We start from the raw sequence: 20,127 nt of genomic DNA on the forward strand, positions 1-20,127 counted from the left end.
GCATGTTATAGCTTTTTTTGTTATCACAAGGGTGATAATATGATTCTTCTGTCTCTGCCCATCTTTCTGCCTTTGCAGTGTACCTCTTGTTGATTTACTGGACAGCGAGGAGTTGCCAGAAACTTGCGTTGATGATGCCATAGGCCATCCAGGTGTTGGCTTGACCACAGGAGTTTCGGAAGAGGCTGCTGGTTGCCCTCATCCTGGCACAAAGGAAACTGCCGTTGAAAGAGCAGACCCCGATTGTAAGAGAATTTACAGACTTTTTGCTATTACCATGACATATCCGGGTCAAAGTTAACCAGTTAGATAGTTATGAGGCCATTTCCTTACAAAAATCCAAAAGAGTTTGAGAGAGCTCTCTTTGACAATGTGTATAAGGATAATTTTACCTTGCACTGGAGTGCAGCTCCCTCTAGTATATAAAGTAGCACATCTAGGAGTTCAGTACCAAAACGTTAATGAGTCGTCTTTCAGGACGATTTCACAATCAGACTTCTGTCTGTGAGGTTTCTAACATTGCTGCCTGTGTATCTACTGGACTGCCCTTACTTAACGTCACCAAACAACAGGAGCTGCCTTGTGAAGGCTCTCTTCAGCAGATTCAGTTCACTTTGCTGTAGCGTGCACGATAATTATTTCATGCTCCAAATGGCTAATAGAATTCTGCCTTTTCTGATTTTACTGTATTACAGTACTTTGCCACAAATTATTCAAGAGCTGCATAAGACGTTATTGTGAATTTAAATGCAGCAAGTTGGGACAGCAGAGTCGGTCAGCTCTGGCCTGTTTCAGCTGGAAGCAGCTTATTTCCAAGGACAAAGAGTACAAGGGAAAAGTCGAAGTTCTTCGTGAGATCTGAGTTTAGCCACAAATAAGGTGCAGCCATCTGAGCAACTAACTTGCTGATTCATTACAAGGATGACTGAATAAATGAACTTGCAGAATGGTCTGATAAGGTATATATATGAAGGCTGTAGGTGTGAAAGTGGCATTAAAGGTTGAGCAGGTAGCCTTCCCCCCGCCCCCATGCTAATCCCAATCTTTAAAACCTGTGCCTTTAGCTTTCAGGAAGAATGCAAGTTACAAGGCAAATATAACTCTGCGTTGGCATTAGCAAGATGTTGTCTTTGCCATCTTTTTCAGCATTTGAAGATACGCTCCTACATCTGAAACAGCTGGAGACAGAGCACAGCAGCCCCATGCCAACTGCCTGTCCCAACATAAACATAAATGTACAGGTACTTGGGCTTCATTCCTCCTTCTAGAGTCACAGAGATTTGTTCAGATAATTCTGAAAAATTTTCTGCTTTACCTGTTCTATTTGCAAGATCTTTAAAAATATAAGTGATACTAGGGAGAAGTAAACCAAATACAAGTACTTTGTTTTATGTAAACCTCTGCATGAGATAAAGAGAGGGGGATTGGGGTGCACGTGTGTGTGAATACCACAGCCTGGTGACATTTTCTAAAACCATTGGGAATAATAGGCTTAAACATTTGAGATGTTCCTCTATTGTTTTTATCTATAAGTTCCTAAATATGTGTTAATATATATAGTTCATCCTCTTTTTTTCTTCTAGTGTTTTCCCCCCCCCCCCCGCCCTTTCTCTGTTGCATGCACTAGCTCTTGTCGAACTTTATTTTGACTTTTTGCTGAGGCAAGGTTGCTGGTGATCAGTCCTTTTTATTAAGTAAGTCGTTTTTACCTGCTCCTTGAAACAGGTGTTAGTGGAAGGTTGTGTTTACATAGCAAGGAATGATGTGGTTTGATGTAGTACTCTCAAAAATCCCTTTGAGCAGGTCAGGCTGCGTTTCTACAGGCAGCTGAGCCAATCTAACAGCTTCGCTGCTCTGAAGAGGGGGAGGGAGGACCCTGTGCCCTCTCGTTCCTCTTTGCTGTTCCTTCCTTGACTTCCCTCTCTCCTCTGCTGCCTCCAGCAATTATTGGATGTTTCAGTGAACCAATGTTATCTACAAAATGCCAGAAAACTATTATTTGGCCTTTTTTTTTTTTTTTTGCTTTCTATTAGTACTTTTTTTGTTTGGTACCCATAGAGGGTATGTTTTGCAGACAAGCCAGGGCGAGAGGCTACGGTTTATAACGTTTTAGCATAGTGAGAAGGTACTTACAGGGGACAGATCGTGCAGTGTGATTTGTTTGGCTTCTCACCTTTTGTATGTGACAGCTTTTTGGTTTGGTTTGTTGGTTGTTCGTTTTTATCTTTCAGAGAATTTGGAATTTCCCTCCAGGTTCCACTGTAAATAAATCCAATTTTAAAAAGCAATTCAGTCCCCTTACCCCATGTTAAAACTTTAGGTTGCTTATCACATTTTGAAGAAGAAGAGAGCGTAAAACAACTTGCAGCGTTATCTCTGTATTTACTGCTGTCCCTTGCAGGGAGGCTTGAGGATTTATCTACGCTCTGGTGAAGTTACCATGATTTTCTTGTTCCCTCAGCAGTGAAACGAGTCAGGTTCTGAGAGTAGTTTTTAGTGGTGCATGTCTGGGCTAATCCCATTCCTAGGCAGTTGTCTCCCCTCTTGCCCTGAGAAACAGCTTTTGCTTTGGTATGCTCGTGGCTACAGGCTGTTTTGCTCACGTCCCCTTTAAGGTCTGTTGTCCGGGATGCCTTGTGTACCTTTCTGCTTGGTGACTGCGTTACAGAGATTACCAGGTCTCTAAGAAGATTAGTCGGTAGCCTATAGGTCTTATTATGCCGAAACACTGCCTCAGCATAAACTAGAGTAAATGCACACAGCTTATTTCAGAGTATCTTTGCCAACTGAGCTCCATTTTAGTTTAAACAGAGAGAAGAAAACAATCGGTAGGTTAAACGAAGAGAGTATGGAAAAAAACTATATTAATCATTTTTAAATCATAGCTGAAATAAACTAAGCAAGTTAAGATTCCTGCAAGGAGCTAATCTAACAAACAGCTGCTAATACAGTACAAACACAGTTTTCCAGCTGTCATGTCAGATGCTGAGTGACTTTGGATGACGGAGGTTATGGATGCTGGTGTGATGTGAAGCTGGTTAGAGAGCAGGAATATTTGCATAACTGAGAAATAAGTGATCTGTGGATCAACAGTACACTAGTATGATCCTTTCTTTTGGAAGCAAAGACATCAGCAACTTTTAGGAAGTGCAAATTGTGTTCTGAAAACTTAAAGTGTATTATCAGTGGTTTTCCTCGGGTGGAGAAAATCAAGTAAAGCTCTTCAGCCTCTGGGATGTAGCTTACCAAGTGGTTCCTTGGGACTTATGTTTAAAAAGGTAGTCAATGGTTAGAAAATGTCTCTGTTTATTTCAAATTCTGCGGGGTTCAAATTGCAAAGACAGGTAGGTTACAGTTGGCAGGTGCTTGCCAGATGAGCACCTCCCGTTGTGATTAGAGATGAAGATTAATCATTTGGAAATGAATTCCGAAAAGAGTAACTTAAGAATAACTCTTTAAAACACTTTATTGCCCTGTTTGTGAAAGCTACTTTTAAAAAAATCCACGCATGGGGTTTGTTACAAAATACACATGTTAGCCCTCCTCCTGCATGTAGTTTCACTGTTTAATTTACTCATAAAAGGAAGTAGTTTTGGTACCTTTTTCTGACTGAACAGAATAGGACAATATATTGTTATTGACTGCTATATCAACTGAAACCTTAAATCTTAAATCTTGGAGTTTGCTGTTATTCCAGCTGAACACGGTGTTCTCTCTGGAAGCATGCAATTGCAAATTTCAGCATGTCTAATATCCCTTAAGTTTTACCAATGCATAAAATGCCCATTGATGCAGAAACAGTTACAGCACATAAAAGATTTGATGAAATGCATCAGAGGAAAAGTGTTAGTTCACTACTTAAGAAGGTAGAGGTGTATCTTGAACTCTGTAAGTTGATACTGTCAGATGCCAGTGAACTGTTCAGTTCTGTTAATTAAAAATCTTGAGCTTTTTTCTTCAGAGGTCAGAGATGGCCAGTCCAGCATCATCTTTACGTAACTCTATTCTTGCAGACTCTTGGTTTCTTTGGTAGGCTTCCCTGCCCTTTGAGAAGGGGAGAAATCTTTCTAGAATGAGAATTAGAAAACGTGGAATGAATGGCTTTATTCTTCCTAGCTGCTCTCTGCCAAATTCTGCTGGAGTGGAAGCATGCCACTTTGTCACTTCCAGGCTTTCGCTAACGCAGCGGCCAGATCTGACAAAAGAGAGCAAATAACTCTTAAATACACTAGCGCTCCACTTTCATCAGCTTCTGAAGTGAAATGAACAACAAAAAGTTAACCCTCTTTGCCTGCATTCTCAATCTATTCCAAAGTTAGAAATGCAAGAATACAAGGCTTTCTTCTTTTTCTGAATTTGTTGTGATCTTTGAACACTTGGGGGTTGCTCCAAAATGTGTATATATTAGACTCTATCTCTCATCACAGAGAGGTTTTCAGCAGCACCAGAAACATTGCTCAAAAGCACAAAGGATCGGGATCACACGTCCTTCTGCTGCCTCTAATCTTTCCTTCTGTTTTTACGCCGCTGCTTAGCTCCATATACAGAAGCTGTGCAGTGGTTTGAAGAATAAAGTACAATATGTTTTGTCCAGTACACCGAAACAAGAGAAAATCCAAATGAGCTAGAATATTGACAAACTGCAGCAGCCTTATTGTTTTATGTGACCATTTAAACGTTTTGTAAATGAGATATCTTAAAGCACTGCCAGGTGCCAAATGCTTTCCCCTCTACCTATATGCTCTTTCCTTAAAAAACAAAATCATAATAATCAACTTGTCTTTTTTTTAGACTGGCACTGGAACGATGCTTTAGGAATTCCCGGTGGGGACTGTTACATAGAGCATCCAGTTCAGTAAGGGTCCAGTGTAAGCAGTTAAAAATGTTGGGTGCTGCGATAGTACAAATAATTCAGTTTTAATTATCCCAGACTTTTGGCAATTCCAGTAGCTTCTGTAAAATTAAAACACTTAAAATGTTTAATAAATAATTGTTTTGTTAGCATTCATGAATTTTGTGAATGCACGTCTCTTAATACGTGCTAACAGTAGTCATTAGCAACATTGGTGGGTTTTCCTAATATCTGTTTATGTTGACAGTGATCCTTTAAGATTTTTACAAAGTTCTGTGTTCGTTGCTGACCGTGGCCAAAACTTAAAAATGAGTTCTTCTTCACGTAGTCTCATAAGCCCCTATTTGAATACCCAAAGAGGTGATTTGGAAGGAGGCAAGAAGAGGAAATGTTTTTCCTCTCCCTACAGACTAAATACCTAGAAGTTCTCACTAGTGTTTCCAATTAGCGAAAAAACTTACAAGTGGAGGATAGCTGGTTAGGAGACAGGTGTTCAACCTTTTTTAACTTACCTTCTCATAGCCTTTTTATTTTTACTTTCTGCTCTATCTCCATGCAATGAGCTTCCTTTCTTCTGGATCCGCTGCAATGCATGCACGTAGAACTCTAGCTGGAATTTGCCCATTGTAAGAACAGAGCGCTTACCTTGACGAAGGAGGCTGCTTTATCCAGTAGCTGGTAAACCGCGAGAAAAGTAGGACTCTGTCTCCCCCTGCTGAGTCATTCCCTGAGAAGGAAGGTCACAAGGTTTAGTTTCCACTGAGTTAATTAATTTCTGCCAGTAATCAAATAGCAATTAGTAACTTGAAAGCTTAAGTAACATTTGATAATTAAGAAATGAATTCACGTAATGAGTCATACTGTATTGAAAAGGTATTTCATTTGTAATTGTTCTCAGACTATATCTGACTGCCAGGTTGATGTGATATAATTAGTGATGGGAGAGGTATTTAATAACGTATTAAGCTGTTCTAATCTATGAGCAGATTTTAGGGTAAAAATCCACCTAATTTGCTTTTGAGAGCAAAGTATTAACTTATACTTAGGATATACCCATGCAAGATAGTGGTTGCTGTATCGATGTAAATGTGGTGGTGTTAAATAGGGTTTAAAGCCCAGCTATACTTAAAAGCTCCGTCAGGTCAAGTGATGAGTAATTACATATGGTCATGTTCAGAAGACGTGTATGCAGTGTGGTCATTTGTTTATGTAGCAGCCTAGCTTCTCCTTTTCAAGACTTTCAATTACAAGGTTCTATTACTCAGAGTAGGTGAATGAGAACTTGCGTCAATATGCTGATAATCAAATTTAATGATGAAAACACAGTATTTAGAATTATAATGCTTTTCTTCCCCAAAGAACAAAGCCTTCTCCTATGCAGCCTGGGCAATCGAATTGTAAGACGATAGAGCTGAATGGAGAACGCAGGTCTGAGAGCTTGCATTTAGCTCAGTGATTCATCTCAAATCTCTGCCTCTTTCTGCCAAATTTTTAAAGCAAAACCCTCAGTTTTGCTTTGCAAAACTCTCAGTTTACATTCAGTAAAATCTGCTCCAAATTTAAGGTCCACTGCTGTTCGGTTCTTATTGTATTTTTAGCACAATGCTTTGTATTTTAAGTGTCAGGCTTTTTTTTTTTTTTTTTTTACTTTGTATTTTGCTGTAATTTTACAGCTGAGTTCTGAAATAAAGAATAAAATGCTTTTTTATTTCAGTATAGCTCTGCTTATTTTCCTCTCACTTGGGACTTTGTTGTTACTTAGTAACAACAAATGTTAGTAGACTTCAGTGCAGATTTTCCCATATGGGAACTGCTTCTAATGAAAATTTTCTGTGTCTAGGATGAAGTGGTAAAGCTGACAGATAAGTGTCTTAACAATGCAATTGAGAGCCCAATACCAGCAACAGCGTGGCTTCCATCAGACATCAAAAGCAATATCCTGAAGGCCCAGGCAGAGACAGGACACAAGGTAAATACTCAGCTGATAAAGACTTAGCCATTCTCAAATATTTTATTTTAGAAAATTCATTGGTTGTGAGAGGAGTCCGTTAATAAAGCTCAGGAGATGTACTGAGATATGTGACACTCTTCAGTTGCCTGGTGTTGGAGAAGGTACCTTGGACTAGCCATGAGGTTGGTCCAACAGCCGACGTCTAAAGACGGGCAGAGTGAGAGAGCCTTTCAGGAGAAATATGCTGACCACACTGCAGGCTGAGGCTTACATCTCCTAAGTGGTGGGGGGGAGAGGTTTAACAGGCAACAAACAGAAGTTGTAATGTGGGAAATTCAAATTAGATATAAGGAGAAATTTATTCAAAGTGATGGTGGTCATGTACTAGAGTAGGCTGCCCAAAGAGGCATCACATCTTTGGTGATGCTCAGAACCTAACTGGACAAGGCCCAGAGCAACCTAATTTCATTTTGGATTTGGCCCCAATTTGAGTGGAGATTGAACCAGATCACCTCCAAAGGTTCCCTTCTAACCAAACTTCTTCTCAAGTATTGATATGCTTCTAGGATGCCCTAATACATTTTGTAATAAATAGTGGTGTTTTATTTGGCTACATTCCTGAATTATTTTTTATGTACACTGAAGTTTTCCTGTAGAATTCATGTTAAGTCCATGAGCGGTAGATGAATAGCGCACTCTCATGTTGGGAGGGAGGAACTGAGCTTTTCTATGAATCTCAGAACTAATACAAGATGGAAACAAGGTATCAAAAATGTGTTGTTGCTGGGTTTTTTTGTTTTTTTGTTTTTTACATTTTTTCTATCAGGTCACAAGAGAAGACAGCCTGACGGGTATCAAGAATTCCAATATGCAGGATGCCGCTGTCAGGTACTGAGCAGATTTGGAAGAAACATGTAGGATCTTGTTCTCCAAGTATAAGATTGAGAACCTGGAGCTCTGCAGTCTTAGTGTTCAGTATGGTCTTTCAGTGGCGTAGGGATCATTGAATTTTACCTCTGAAAGGGATTTTTTTTAAGTTCACTTAGCTGTTACAGCATAAGTTAATCTGGTAAGTATAAAATGTTTTTAAGCTAATCCAGACACGTCCTTTATTCTCCCATACTTTAATCTGATAAAAGGTGTTTCAGCAGCAGCCCAGAAGACTGACGTTATGTCTGACCCATGAAGGGCCTCAGTGTGGGGAGGGGGGAGAGGTCTGTTTATAATAGCTCTTTTCCAAGGAAGAAAAAAATCTGTGTACAAAAACTTGTCACTGACAGTTGATTTCCTGTGAATTATTGAAACTCATATGGTTGGTAGTTCCATGTGGATTTCAGGCATAGAAAAAATTAAAGTGTTACAACGTATAATTTATTGACCAGCTGCGGAAGATGAACAGGTATCAGACTTTAAGAGCACATAGGGATATTAAATGAAACGTGCATCTGGCGATGTCAAAAATACGCTGTAAGGAATGATTCAGGAAGAGCTTGCAGTGAAAGCGTGTACCCGTTTCGTTTGTGCAGGAGCATTCCAGCAGGCAAAACCCAGAGCAGTCCCCCAGCGACCAACCCAGGATTTCAAGAACCAAGAGAGCTGCTGAAAGCAATCTCTGCCTCAAGTGCTATCATTCTGTAAGTGATTCAGGAGAAAAATGTTTCTGGGATAAGGGAGCCACATAGAGATTGGCATGAAAGAGGCTTGAAAAGTTGGAGAACAGTTAAGGGCAGCAGGATGAGCAGTCAAACAGGACGTCCATGCTGAGGAGAGGAAGGGAGGAGATGGCTACGTTTGCTTCCTCTATTAACTCTTCTCTCTACATGCACTGCTGGCTTTCTCGTGGCTTGGTGAGTGGATGATTGAAAAAAAAAAAAAAAAAAGGATGAAACAGCCAGTACACAAGTATATGATTCTCATTAATGAGATTAGAATAGGATATTGATTTGAAAACCTATGAGTATAATGTAGTAAAGGTGTCTGACCACTGACTGGAAAGCTTAGGCAGGTTAGGAATGTCAGATCTGGGAATCAGAAATCCTGGCTAAATTCTGATCTTTCCAGTGGTTGACTGAGTCATTTTGAAGAGACCATTTAACCTTATTGCCTCTGTCTTCCTCCTGTAAAATGGGAATCATTTGTGTTCTACATATTTTAGTACATATTTTAAAACTTTATGTGTTATGGTAGAAAATTATCAAATATATTTATCACCACATGCTGCAATGTTTATTCGTGGTATATTTAGTATCATTTTTATAAGTGATTTGTTTAACATTCTGAGACATTTTAGTATGCTAATTTTATTATAGTCACATCCTTGTAACCTCTAGGGAAAACAATCTATTAATGAAGGTTCTCAGTGGTGCATATGCTTGTTCTATAGCTGTTGACCTTTCCCTGTAATTCTCCTGCGCATAGACTAAATGCTTTAATTACATGTTTAGCTGTGGCGAGAAGTATGTATTCCTCATTTGCTTAATCTCATGATTCCAAATAGGAAAGAGGGTTTTTGTGATTGGCTCACTGTAGTATCTTTATTTCTAAAGGATTTTTGCAGCCTCTTATTAAAGGATAATGTATTGGATTCTAGCATGAGGTCTGTGTATGTATTTCTGCAGCTGGCTAAACTGAAATTGGCAGCAACACAAATTAAAATGAAGGAGTAGGAAATGCAAAAAGCCTTTTGTTCTCAATAGGGCACAAGGTTCTTTTCTTTGGTCCATAATTCCAGTCTGCTTGTAAGCATTATTTTTACAAGTAATTCTCATTCCTTTAAAACATACGATTGGTAGGAACCCAAGCTTTACCTCAGCCACTGTCTCATTTCCAACAACAGGAAGCACCATATGCTTTGGAGAAAGGTAAAACACATGAAGTAATTTTTCTTCCATGACAGTCTCGTCCTGAGACTGCCTTCTTTAGTCCTCTAAACAGGACTAAACTAGATCACCTTCAAATTCTGCTACTCAGAAATGAAGTATGGCGATGCTAAGCTACTGTCTCTCCATGTTATATAAACTTGCTGTTTTCTTTCAAACACAATATAAATCAGATTGATTTATAACTTTCCCATGCACAGCTACGCCTAACTAAGCAAGTTTGCTGATGCACCTTTAGTTAGTGTTGCAATGGTTAATCAGCGTGAGCCAGGCCTCAGGGTGTGTATCCTAGCAAGTAGTAAGGGAATCTCCCAGGTCTTTGGAGACAGCTGAAATATTTTGCATCCTGCTGCCCTTGGCTCTAAACAGCAAGATAAGAGGATGGCAGGGAAAGCTTCAGTTCTCGGTAGGCAAAGCGCAGATAAAGCTCCTTCAAGATTGAAGACGCTGATACTGTCTGGTCTCTTGGACACCAGCGACACAGCTATTATCTAAATCAGCGAAACAGAGCAGTGATCTAGGGGTAGTTGTGTTGCAAGGCAGTTGCTTCAGCATGTTCACTAACATCAGTCTTGTGTCTGCCTCACGTTGATCTGTAGTTGTGTTTCCAGGCTAAGGTACCAGGAAAGCAGCACTATGTATTTCGTGCCATCCATGCAGTGCAATGATGAGAATATTTTCTCCCTTCAGTAATGCGTTAAATGAGGACAACGCTGCCTCTAACCACGAAGAGTTGCTGATTCCAGCTGATCTGGCTCCAGCTGAAGAGGCTGCTGTTTTAAAGGTATCCCCACCTGTCAGCCCAGGAGGTTTTTGTGTGTCATGTTGCGAGCTACTGATGCCTTTAGGCCAGTAAAAGAGACCTTGCTGTGTGTGCCTGTGGTAATATATACTTTGGGATGTATGTATTTGCAAATGTGAATACTTGCAAATGTGAGTGCTCTCTGGTGCAGAGAGGGACACTGTATAGACAGTTTTGAAATCCATTTCAGATGGTCCTTCCGGGTTGTATGCCTGGCACTTCTTCTGAACTGGTTGGTCTTTTTTCTCACGCTCGCGCAGAGCCTGTAATATCCCAATGGTAGACAGTAGCGATGACATCTGACATAGGCAGTTCCTATCAAAATAACCACAGCAGGAAAAGTTTAAAATTGAAATGCTTAATTGTTGTATTTTGGTTGCCTTAAAGATGAGATAATTTTTTATTAGGCTCTGTGAAATGTTGGATTCAACTTTTCTTTTGTCCCTCTCCGAAACAAAAGACGGTAGTAACCTTGGACTCTGCTGCTATTTCAGCAGACCAAGGGGTTATTCTGGATCAGAAAAGCAGCATCCCCTTTATCTGTTGTCCCTCTAAACCAGCATGATGTAGTTGATTCCACTGAATTATTAGCGCTTCGTCTTCTGAGTTCAGGGTCTTTGTTCACAGACTTTGCTGACCTTCGTGCAGTATGTTGTCATAATCCGTGCGTGCGCAGGAGCACTGGGCAGTGTCACAGGTTACAGGGCAGTGAGACTGTTTCCAGCATGTTGCTGAGAGATAGTGAAATGAAAAGGCTATTAAAAAAGGTCATGTGAAAAGATTTTTAGAAAACAGGCCTGATGAAGGGCGGTGTTCGTTAAGGACATCGATCTATAACTCAGTATGCCCCTGGAGTACTTAACTGACCTATCTGCTGGCTAATGGGAATTCAATTAATACCTGGTTTATTCCGTAGACCACTCCAGGTGACCAGGACGTTTCCTTAACATCACTGACAGAGAATCTAATTGACTTTACAGAAGCCACCCCACGGGTAAATGTATTTGAAAACCAAACTTCTTTCCTCATACGTAGCATGGATTTTACTGTTGACTCTCCTCAAAAGGAAACATTGTCTAGTTATAAACTGTGCTAGTATCTGTCAGGCTTGTACCTATGTCAATAGAGCGAACTGGTGACTGATCTGGATTGCTGCACATACGCCACATACAGCTTTGTAATGGAAGTGAAATAACCTGAATCTGTTTCAAAATTTACTTTGTGTATGTGCCACAAGTGCTTTTAGTCTTAATCTCAGTACATCTTCAAGGGCCAGCCTGCTTATCAGGCTTTTATGTAATACTTCCAAAAATGTGTGTATGTATGTATATATGTGTATTCGTATGTAGGTGTGGATGTGTGTATATATATGGGTGTGGGTGTGTGTATGTGTGTATATATATATATATAAACTTCAAAAATAAACTTTTAATACAAGTAAAGGACCATTTTATATAGAAAAAATTTTTTTGTAAATTGTGCTAGGGAAAAAAGGAGTTACAAGGTGTGCAACCAAGAAAAGGGGAAGGAGGAGGACCTTTAAACTGTTCACAGAAGTGTGCTGTCAGTTAGCTTTGTCCACAAGCAGAAAACATAATGAGCTCAGTTGCCTTTTGGAAGGGAGCCATATACTAAAAATGGTACCAGTGAGTTTCTGTGACTAACAGGGCATTAGCTGTATTCTTTGTGGACACAAATTACCTTTTTGTGTGAAGTCACCTCACCTGTAGCCAATCACTAGCCCTGTTCAAAGACATTTTATACGGACAGACAGAGTCTGACCAGCAGCAGATGAATATCTGAGATCATTTTGAGGACAGTGTTGTTCCTAGAATGTTCTTTATTACTCCAAACCTTTTCTAATGACCATGTCTTTGCTTTTCACAGGTGTCTTCCCAGCCCATGATAACCCCAAGGTGGATAGTGCCAGTGAGTTCTTAAGCCGTTCCTCAGTGATGATGGAGCATTTAAGAGCTAGTTTAAAAAAAAGAGGGGTGGTAGTGAAAAAGCTTTTGTCGTGGTTAAGAAATAGGAATGTAACTAAAACATGTGTTATGTTTATTAAATTGATACTATGGTAGTTCTGCATTTGTAATAATTTGAAAGCCTAATGCAATAGCGCAGCAGGCCAAAACTAAAGAAAACTGATCCAGCCTGAGTAAATCAAACAATATAAATATCCTGTTGATACTTTAAATATTTAAACTTCATTTTTGCTGCGTTACATTGCAGAAAAACACCATGAAGTTTCTTTAGGGATTTCCATTTAGTGAACCCCACCGTAGAACTTGATGAGTCTTACTTTTTGGTGTTGTAAATGAACACTATTGAGAAGCATGCACGTCTTGTCCTAGATTTTTTTTATTTCATTTTTCTGTTTCTTTCTCCCCAATTTAGACAGGATTGATTTCCAATGGGCCTTTGGGAATTGATGTTGCCTTAGCTCTGAAGGCAGTGAAAGGCAGCACGGAGGCTCTGTCGTTGCCAGCTGGATTGCCGCCATCCCAGCAGACACCTGAAGGCCTTGCAAGGTAGGGTCTCGTCAGCACTTCTCTTCAGGATGTGCATGTATGGGGCGGAAAGGAAAAGTGTGTCCACCTACCACTTTCACTTAAATAGTTATAGTGGTCATTTGGATACAGTACCTGATTTTCCTGTGCTAGTGAACTGTAGTTCTGTCTACAGCATTTGAAATTTTATAAATCAGTAGAGCAGCCAATGTATAGTGTGCATATTTTTATATAACATAGTTAGAAGGGAAAGAAAACATTTTTATTCAAATAATTAAAGGAAGTCTGAATTGAAACAAAGAATACAAATGTTGCTGGAGTTGGAGGTAAACCTATTGTCATAATAAGTGCCATAAAGTAGATTTTTCTTTCGTTACCATTTCGCTTCAATTTCTTTCCTTGTTTGGTACCATCTTTTAGTATTGGCCTAAAACTATGGTACAAATGAATTTTCTGACAAATATCTTTATGGTATTTCAATCCCTGTTTAAGGGTTTGCTGCTTTTTTCCCCCCAAGTTATTTCCAAACTGTAAGGAAGTCAGAAAGCAGAAGCTGTAAAAAACCTTTTCCCCCTGCTATCCCTCCTCTGCCATGCTGATGAAGCACACTTAGCAGTGACGATCGGGTCTTGGACTTTTTTTATGAAGGGAAGGCTTCTGCAGTCAGGAGGTGCATGGCAACGATGCTGCTACTGCACTGTGTGCAACTGATTCAGTTTGCCCTTCTGCAGGTCATGCATTTGAAAGGTCTGTGTATTGGTCTTGTTAAATTACAAGAGGAAAGCTGTTATCACCCTTTGGAACAATACTCATCTCATAGTTTTATTCCCAGGAGTACCCTTTTTTTTTTTTTTAAATCCCTCGCAGCAGATTTTTTGAAGGAGTGTATTTACAAGGCCTCATTTTCTTCCTTTTAGCCCAGTAACTGAGGATGCTACAGTAAGGACGAAATGTTTACTCACCACTGAACTCTAGAGGAAGGACCTTCTGCACTTCCCACCTTGTGAAAACTCAAACCTAACATCTCCGAGGGAAGGACTTGTTTGGGATCAAGCTCTTGCTGAATTGGGAGTCAAACAACCAGCTGTTTTGCTAGGATTCAGGAAGAGACTTTCACGTTTTATTGCAATCCAACTGGAATTACAGGATGACCCAGGATATAAAACCACATGAAAGTCTGATCTTCTCCCTCAGGAGAGGTGAAATACCACACCAGAGCTAGTTCTGACCATAAGGAACAAAATCTAGTTGTGTTCCGTTCAAACTAGGTTTAGTCTTACTTTTACCTGTGCTGCTTCATAGGCGTTAATGGAAAGAGTTCACTGTGTATTAGCTAAGTAGTGTTTGAACACTGCATCCCAGGGCTTGATAGATTAATAAGAGGAAGATTAGGAGACCTTTTAGGGCCACCTTGTGGCCGTACTGCATGTGGTGGCTCACAGTAGTGATGACTGTTTTGTATAGCCAAGATCATTTTCGTCTGTGAGATTATTTCCTCTATTTTTCCTTTGTTTTACCGGCACATACATGCCTTCTTAGCCTTAAAACCCTTTATAATCTTTGCGCCTCTTGTTACAGTACCTGGAAAGAATGAGAATCTAGTCTGTGAGAAATCAGCCGCTTTTGCTGGATGTGAGCTGCACTTTGCAACCAGGAAAAGGAAAACTAACCTGCCAAACAGCTTATAGCATTAGTAGAGTACAGCAGAGGTCCCACATTTTGACCCTGCTGATTTCATTTCCTGTATGACTCACATACGTACATTTTAGTCTACAGATGTGTATTTAGTTTTGAATGCTGAAGCAGTGAAGGTATGAGTACAGCTTACTTCAGGAATTGCTTGCTGGTTAATTTTGTTATTTAGGGCTAGGGAGGAAAGGACTTTTCTTGTTTCTTTTCATATTGTTTCTAGGTGTTGTTTCCAGATGCTGTGCTTTGGGAATACCTGTCAGGTGTGTTAGCGGCATGAGGCTACAACTAGACAGTTCTTAACACCACCTCAGAACCTGGCTCCACGTCTCTTCTGATAGGTGTTTGTGGAACAAAGAGTAGAAGGAATAAGATGAAAACAGGAGAATAAGATGAAAACAGGAGAATAACATGAAAAGCTTCCAAAAGCAATTCTCTCCCTTCAATGGTAGGAAGATAGGTGCACTTGCAAGAGCATGCTCCACAGTGCTAGTGAAGGCCTTTTGGTGCTGAGGTGAGGTATAGGATATGATATGTATGGTATGGAGAGCTCACTCGAGTCCTGGGCAACAGGATCCTCCTCATATGGAAACGTAGAGGTGATCCCATAGACCCTGGGAATACATCCTGTGAAAAATACCAATGCAGAGTCAAAAGAAGGAGAAATGTAGAAGCCCAGCAATGAATTCCACATCTCCTAAAGGGAAGTGCAGATTGAACAACTGCAGTTGTCCCGCCTTGGGAAGAGGCTTGTACATATGGCTGGGGTTGGAGGATGTTTTCTGCATAGTGCTGCTGTTTATAAATATTTATATACATGTGTTTCTTAGAAACAATTCTAAATGTGAAAGTTAGTTCTCAAACCTGTATGCACAGCTTCACTCCCGCACACCTGCTGTGTTTATGTTTCTCAGCATAGACAAAGAGTTGGACCAAACCACTGTGGGTTGTGCGACTCCGCTGGTGTCCCGCTAGGCTGCTGCCTTCAGACTAGGGTGTGTCTTGGATGTTTGTACTACTGCTTTTGTGCTCTTGTTTGCAAGACGTTGAATGAGAGCGTTAAGGACAAAACCACTCGACATTTACATGGCCCACTGCCACTCCTCAAAACCCCAGAGGCCTTAATAGAGAAACATAGAAACCGTTGGGAGCTCTGAGGACTGACGTACCAGAGTGACTCTCTGCAGACAGTATTTGCAGCCGTTGCCTCAAGAGCCAGGAGTCGAGATTGATGACAGGCACTTCAGGTTCCCCCTCCTTACCCGATGCGTAACAGGGACGCGCTCCCTGCTCACAGCACTGCCGGCCACGGGGAGCTGCTGTCCTGGACCGAGGGGAGTGTCTGCTCGCCAGCCCTTCTGCTCTGTCATTGTTACTTCCAGTTGAGTATTGGCTTTTTTTATACTTTTAAGTCTGAGCCTTGTTGCATATTAAAATGTGGAAGGTTCCTGATTCAGATACCAAATGCCTTGGTCTGGGTTAATTCAGTTGCCAGCAAAGTTCCTGCAGGAAAAGGGAAGCTATGGCTGTGGCAGTATGCTTCCTGCACAAAGCCAGGACTGTGTGGGGAATCTTGGCATTTGCTATTGATCTGTTTGCTCAGCAGCTGAGCTGGCATTCGCCAGCTACATGTGTGGGTTTTGTAAATAGACAGAATGCAGTAGCGTTTTCTTTAAGGCATGTTTGATATTTGACTCTTCCCATTGGGTTCAGGAGCTCTGTGAACTGTTAGCGTGGATGTCTCCCAAAAGTAAAACAACACAAGTTTGCAGTTTACAACACTGTGTGCTAAGTACTTAGATTCCTCCACAGGAATCACATCCAGTAAATAACATGTGGTGAGGCAAGTGTCCCCCTAAAATCTAAATGGTTCCACGTAGCAAACTGTTATAATTGTAGTGTGACTTGGGTGGGGGGGACTGTTGTATACATGCAAACACATATAAAGGAAAATTCCAATTGCTTTCAAAATGTTGCATTTTTACTCAAGAGGACTAATAGACTAATGCTTGGAGCCTTCTTTAAAAATTCAAACTTTTCAAGAGTCCAACTGGGGACCTACAAAATTTCTAGTAACAGAGAGTTGCAAGTCCAACTCTTTCCAGTGATGTCCTGTTACTTGGAGCAAATATTCACTCCATTTAACTCAACCTAGCTTATTTAGCATTCTAAATCACTGCTTATATAGGGAGACCAGAGAGACTAAGACAGTTGTGTGATCTGAACAGACACACAGTTAGATGTCTGAGCATCCTATGGTTTTACATCACTATTTTACTTAAAACACTATAGTTATGCTGCTGTTTTATGACTGACTAACAAGTAATGTAGCATTACTTCTCTCACCTTTACTTTATCAAACAAATAGGCAAACTGGTTCCTGCATTTAATACTGTAAAGTATCAGTAAATGCCTTTGTGCCACTGGGAAAAAAGGGATTTTCTTAACATTGTGATACTATCGATTGATTCATCCTCTAAAAGGTTATGTTTTGGTATTTATTTATTTTAAGGGATTCATATATAAAACTCTTCCCTATTGTGTGAACCTGAAGTTGGGACATGGCAAGCCTGCCAACCACTTAGAAGCTTTGAATGTTGAGAGAAAAGAGTAAAGGCAGCTACATGTTGTGTTCCAGGCATTTGGAAAAAGCCTGTTTCCCCCATAAAAGGGTTGTTTTTTTCCTTACTAAGTTACCATCTACTGACTTAACTGATGCGTGCTCCAGTTTATACTTACTAACTTGCCTTATACCCTTTTGCTGTGTGTGCCTGTAATGCTGATCAGATGGGCATTATTCCATTATTAATTCCATTATTAATTAAATGAAGAAAAGTAATTGGATACTTTGAAAGGTTGTATAGAAATCTTAAATTTATTTTACAAAACCACAACTTAAAAAATAATTAACCTTATGAACATGAACTCCGTTTTGGTCTCACTCATTTGGCTTGACAGTAAGAGACTGGAGAGTCTAAATACACCGAGTAAATGGTGAATACCTGCATCTTATAACTATATGCTTTTGATATCAGAATTAAAACGCAGGACCTCTTACCCCTTGAATTAAGGGAAGCTCTTCTTTAGTTCAGCAGTAATGGGCTTTAAAACTAGGTAAGTCAAGTGATACAAAACACTTAAATGATAATGAGTCCCAGTTAATGCGTTAGCTGGGATGCATCTAATTTTAAGCTTACGTTCCATGCGTATTTTGTCAGAGCCAGACAGCTGTGTGAAAGGTATGTTTTGAACAGTTTTCTGGACACAGAACTTTGGCAAGGAGAAAATTTGCTGCAGCAGAAGAAGAGCTCAGGTGAGCAGTCCAGTTACACTGGGCTCTCTTTCCACAAACTCTTTTCAGCCCTGTGTCTGCGCCTAGCTCATTCCTGTTTCTTGCATGCAAAGCTGTACTATTAAGATCACCCTTTCCTTCACAAACGGTATGGGATACATTTTTCACCTTGTGAACATGTTCTCACACAGCCCAAACTGTCTACAGATTGAGCGTTAACAGCTCAGTCTCATGACCAGTTAGCATTTAAAGCTTAACTCTCTGGGCACACAGAGGTGTTCAGTAGTCTAGAACATTGTAGTAAAATGATATAGCTGTTAAGATGGTTGTATCACAGCTTTCAAATGCAGCTGGAAAATCATAACTTTTATACCCCCCACTCCCCCCAAGAAAAAGAAAAAAATCCATGCTAATGGCCTTTCAGTGACGCAGGTATAATCCCTGTGTGCTTGGTCTGAACGTTAGCACTATAGAAATAACTACAGCGCCTTTCGCACCACACTCAAAATGGAAGTAGAATTAGTGAGATTTCATTAATTACGCAATCTTGCCACAGTATTAAGGAGAGAAATTCAAGCCATTGGAGTAGCCTGTTTGAGAGTCAGGATCCTTCATTCATCATCACGTTTGGCTCTGTGCATCTACAGGAAATGAGCAGTGAGTATTGCTCCGCGTGTAGTAAAGGCAGACCCTGCACAGGAGGGAGCAGAGTTCACCTCCATTATACTGTTTGGCTCGAGCACTTTGCTTCGCACACACCCACACACCCCCACACCCACACACCCCTCTACCTGTAACTGGACAAACTTATTTTTGAAGTATGTAAGAATATTTTTTTAGATAGATATTTTTTGTTAAAGCCACACTAACTACTGTATTTTTACCTTTTATATGTAAAGCTTGGCAATAGCTCTCAATGTATAATTTATTTGATTTTTATAAAGTGCACCCTCTTGCTTCTGTCTTTCACAACGGTAGCGGTGTATGAACTGTTTTAGGCGCTGCACTGAGATCTGTATTGAAACTGTACATGGGAACAAGAAACTGTGATTTGTAGTCCACTCAACCCAATCTTGAAATGCTTATACTGTAGTTTTGTCTTAAATATACCACGTCAGTGCAAAAGTCTCACAGAGTCATCTTTAAGCACCACTTTTATAGGATGGCATAGCCGTAAAAGCCAGGTAGGTGGGCCAAAACTGAGGAAGTGAGCTATGCGTTTAGCGCCTGCGGGCTGCTGCACCTCTGAAATCCAAGCTAAAGGTACGTGGCAGAGAAACGCTTTGTCCCTGAGCGCTCGCTAACGATACAGTCACTGAATCGTTCTTCAAATCCATTTATAATTCACAAAACAATGAAGCAAGTTTGGCTTAGATATTTTTATTAATAAAAAAAAAAAACTCTTATGTCTCCTTTACAATGAAGTGTCTGTATATTAAAAGAAAATCCCTCTGCTATTCATACATTTTTAAGGCTCAGAAACAGCGAGTGGCAAATAAAGAAAACGAGTTTGTTGAGCTCCTTAAGGCTGACAGATTTGTTCTCTTGTATGTATGATTTATGATATAACAGTACATCTCCTATCTCGGAACAGATTGCAGAAGAACGTTGCACGCTTTTGCTTTTATTTTACAGAGTGAATTGCGACTGCAAATATATCAAATATATGCAAGTTTCGCTTTTTAAAGAAATACTTTAAAACAGCTAGCTTCAGTGGCAGCCCCTTTAGTTTGTGTCCAGCCAAAAATGATGTGTTTTGTTTCTAAATAATTGCCATTAGCTGGAGTGATTCCATTCATTATTTCGTGCGGGCCACCGCAGAGCTTTCAGATGGCCGTAGCTTTTAGCCACTAACCTGGGCCCAGGTTAAATTCTCATTAACTGCTGCCATTATGGAGATGTATCATAAGAACATCCAGAAAGCCGCTTGCGTTCCTCTGTAAGAAGGTGATGCGGCTGAAAATAATGTAACTGGATGTCAAGCAAAGAAGGCATGAAACCACTCAAGGTGCTCTGAAAACAGTTAGTGTTAAGTGTAGTTGAGGGCTCTGGGCTTTGAAGCGGAAATTGGCCTGGGAAAAGTCATACAGTGGTATGAGCAAGGATTGTGTGCCTTGGTCTCAGGTGATGTTTGTCGGGACAGAACGTGACG

The 20,127-nt window shown here is 40.3% G+C and overlaps 1 protein-coding gene across 3 annotated transcripts in view; it reads left to right on the forward strand.

Annotated features, from left to right (window-relative positions):
• EPB41L5 (erythrocyte membrane protein band 4.1 like 5) overlaps positions 1-19,103 on the forward strand; it is a 64,341-nt gene extending 45,238 nt beyond the window's left edge. For all 3 annotated transcript variants that reach the window (XM_068949001.1, XM_068949002.1, XM_068949003.1), the window contains exons 17-26: positions 79-245; positions 1,147-1,241; positions 6,693-6,821; positions 7,630-7,691; positions 8,330-8,437; positions 10,373-10,466; positions 11,401-11,478; positions 12,372-12,413; positions 12,882-13,015; positions 13,912-19,103. In XM_068949001.1, the coding sequence (XP_068805102.1) occupies positions 79-245; positions 1,147-1,241; positions 6,693-6,821; positions 7,630-7,691; positions 8,330-8,437; positions 10,373-10,466; positions 11,401-11,478; positions 12,372-12,413; positions 12,882-13,015; positions 13,912-13,969 (967 nt within the window). In that variant the 3' untranslated portion in view covers positions 13,970-19,103. The remainder of the gene's footprint in view (positions 1-78; positions 246-1,146; positions 1,242-6,692; positions 6,822-7,629; positions 7,692-8,329; positions 8,438-10,372; positions 10,467-11,400; positions 11,479-12,371; positions 12,414-12,881; positions 13,016-13,911) is intronic.
• Positions 19,104-20,127: the final 1,024 nt, after the last annotated feature.

Source organism: Struthio camelus, chromosome 6 (assembly GCF_040807025.1).
Source record: "Struthio camelus isolate bStrCam1 chromosome 6, bStrCam1.hap1, whole genome shotgun sequence".
Classification (NCBI taxonomy): domain Eukaryota; kingdom Metazoa; phylum Chordata; class Aves; order Struthioniformes; family Struthionidae; genus Struthio; species Struthio camelus.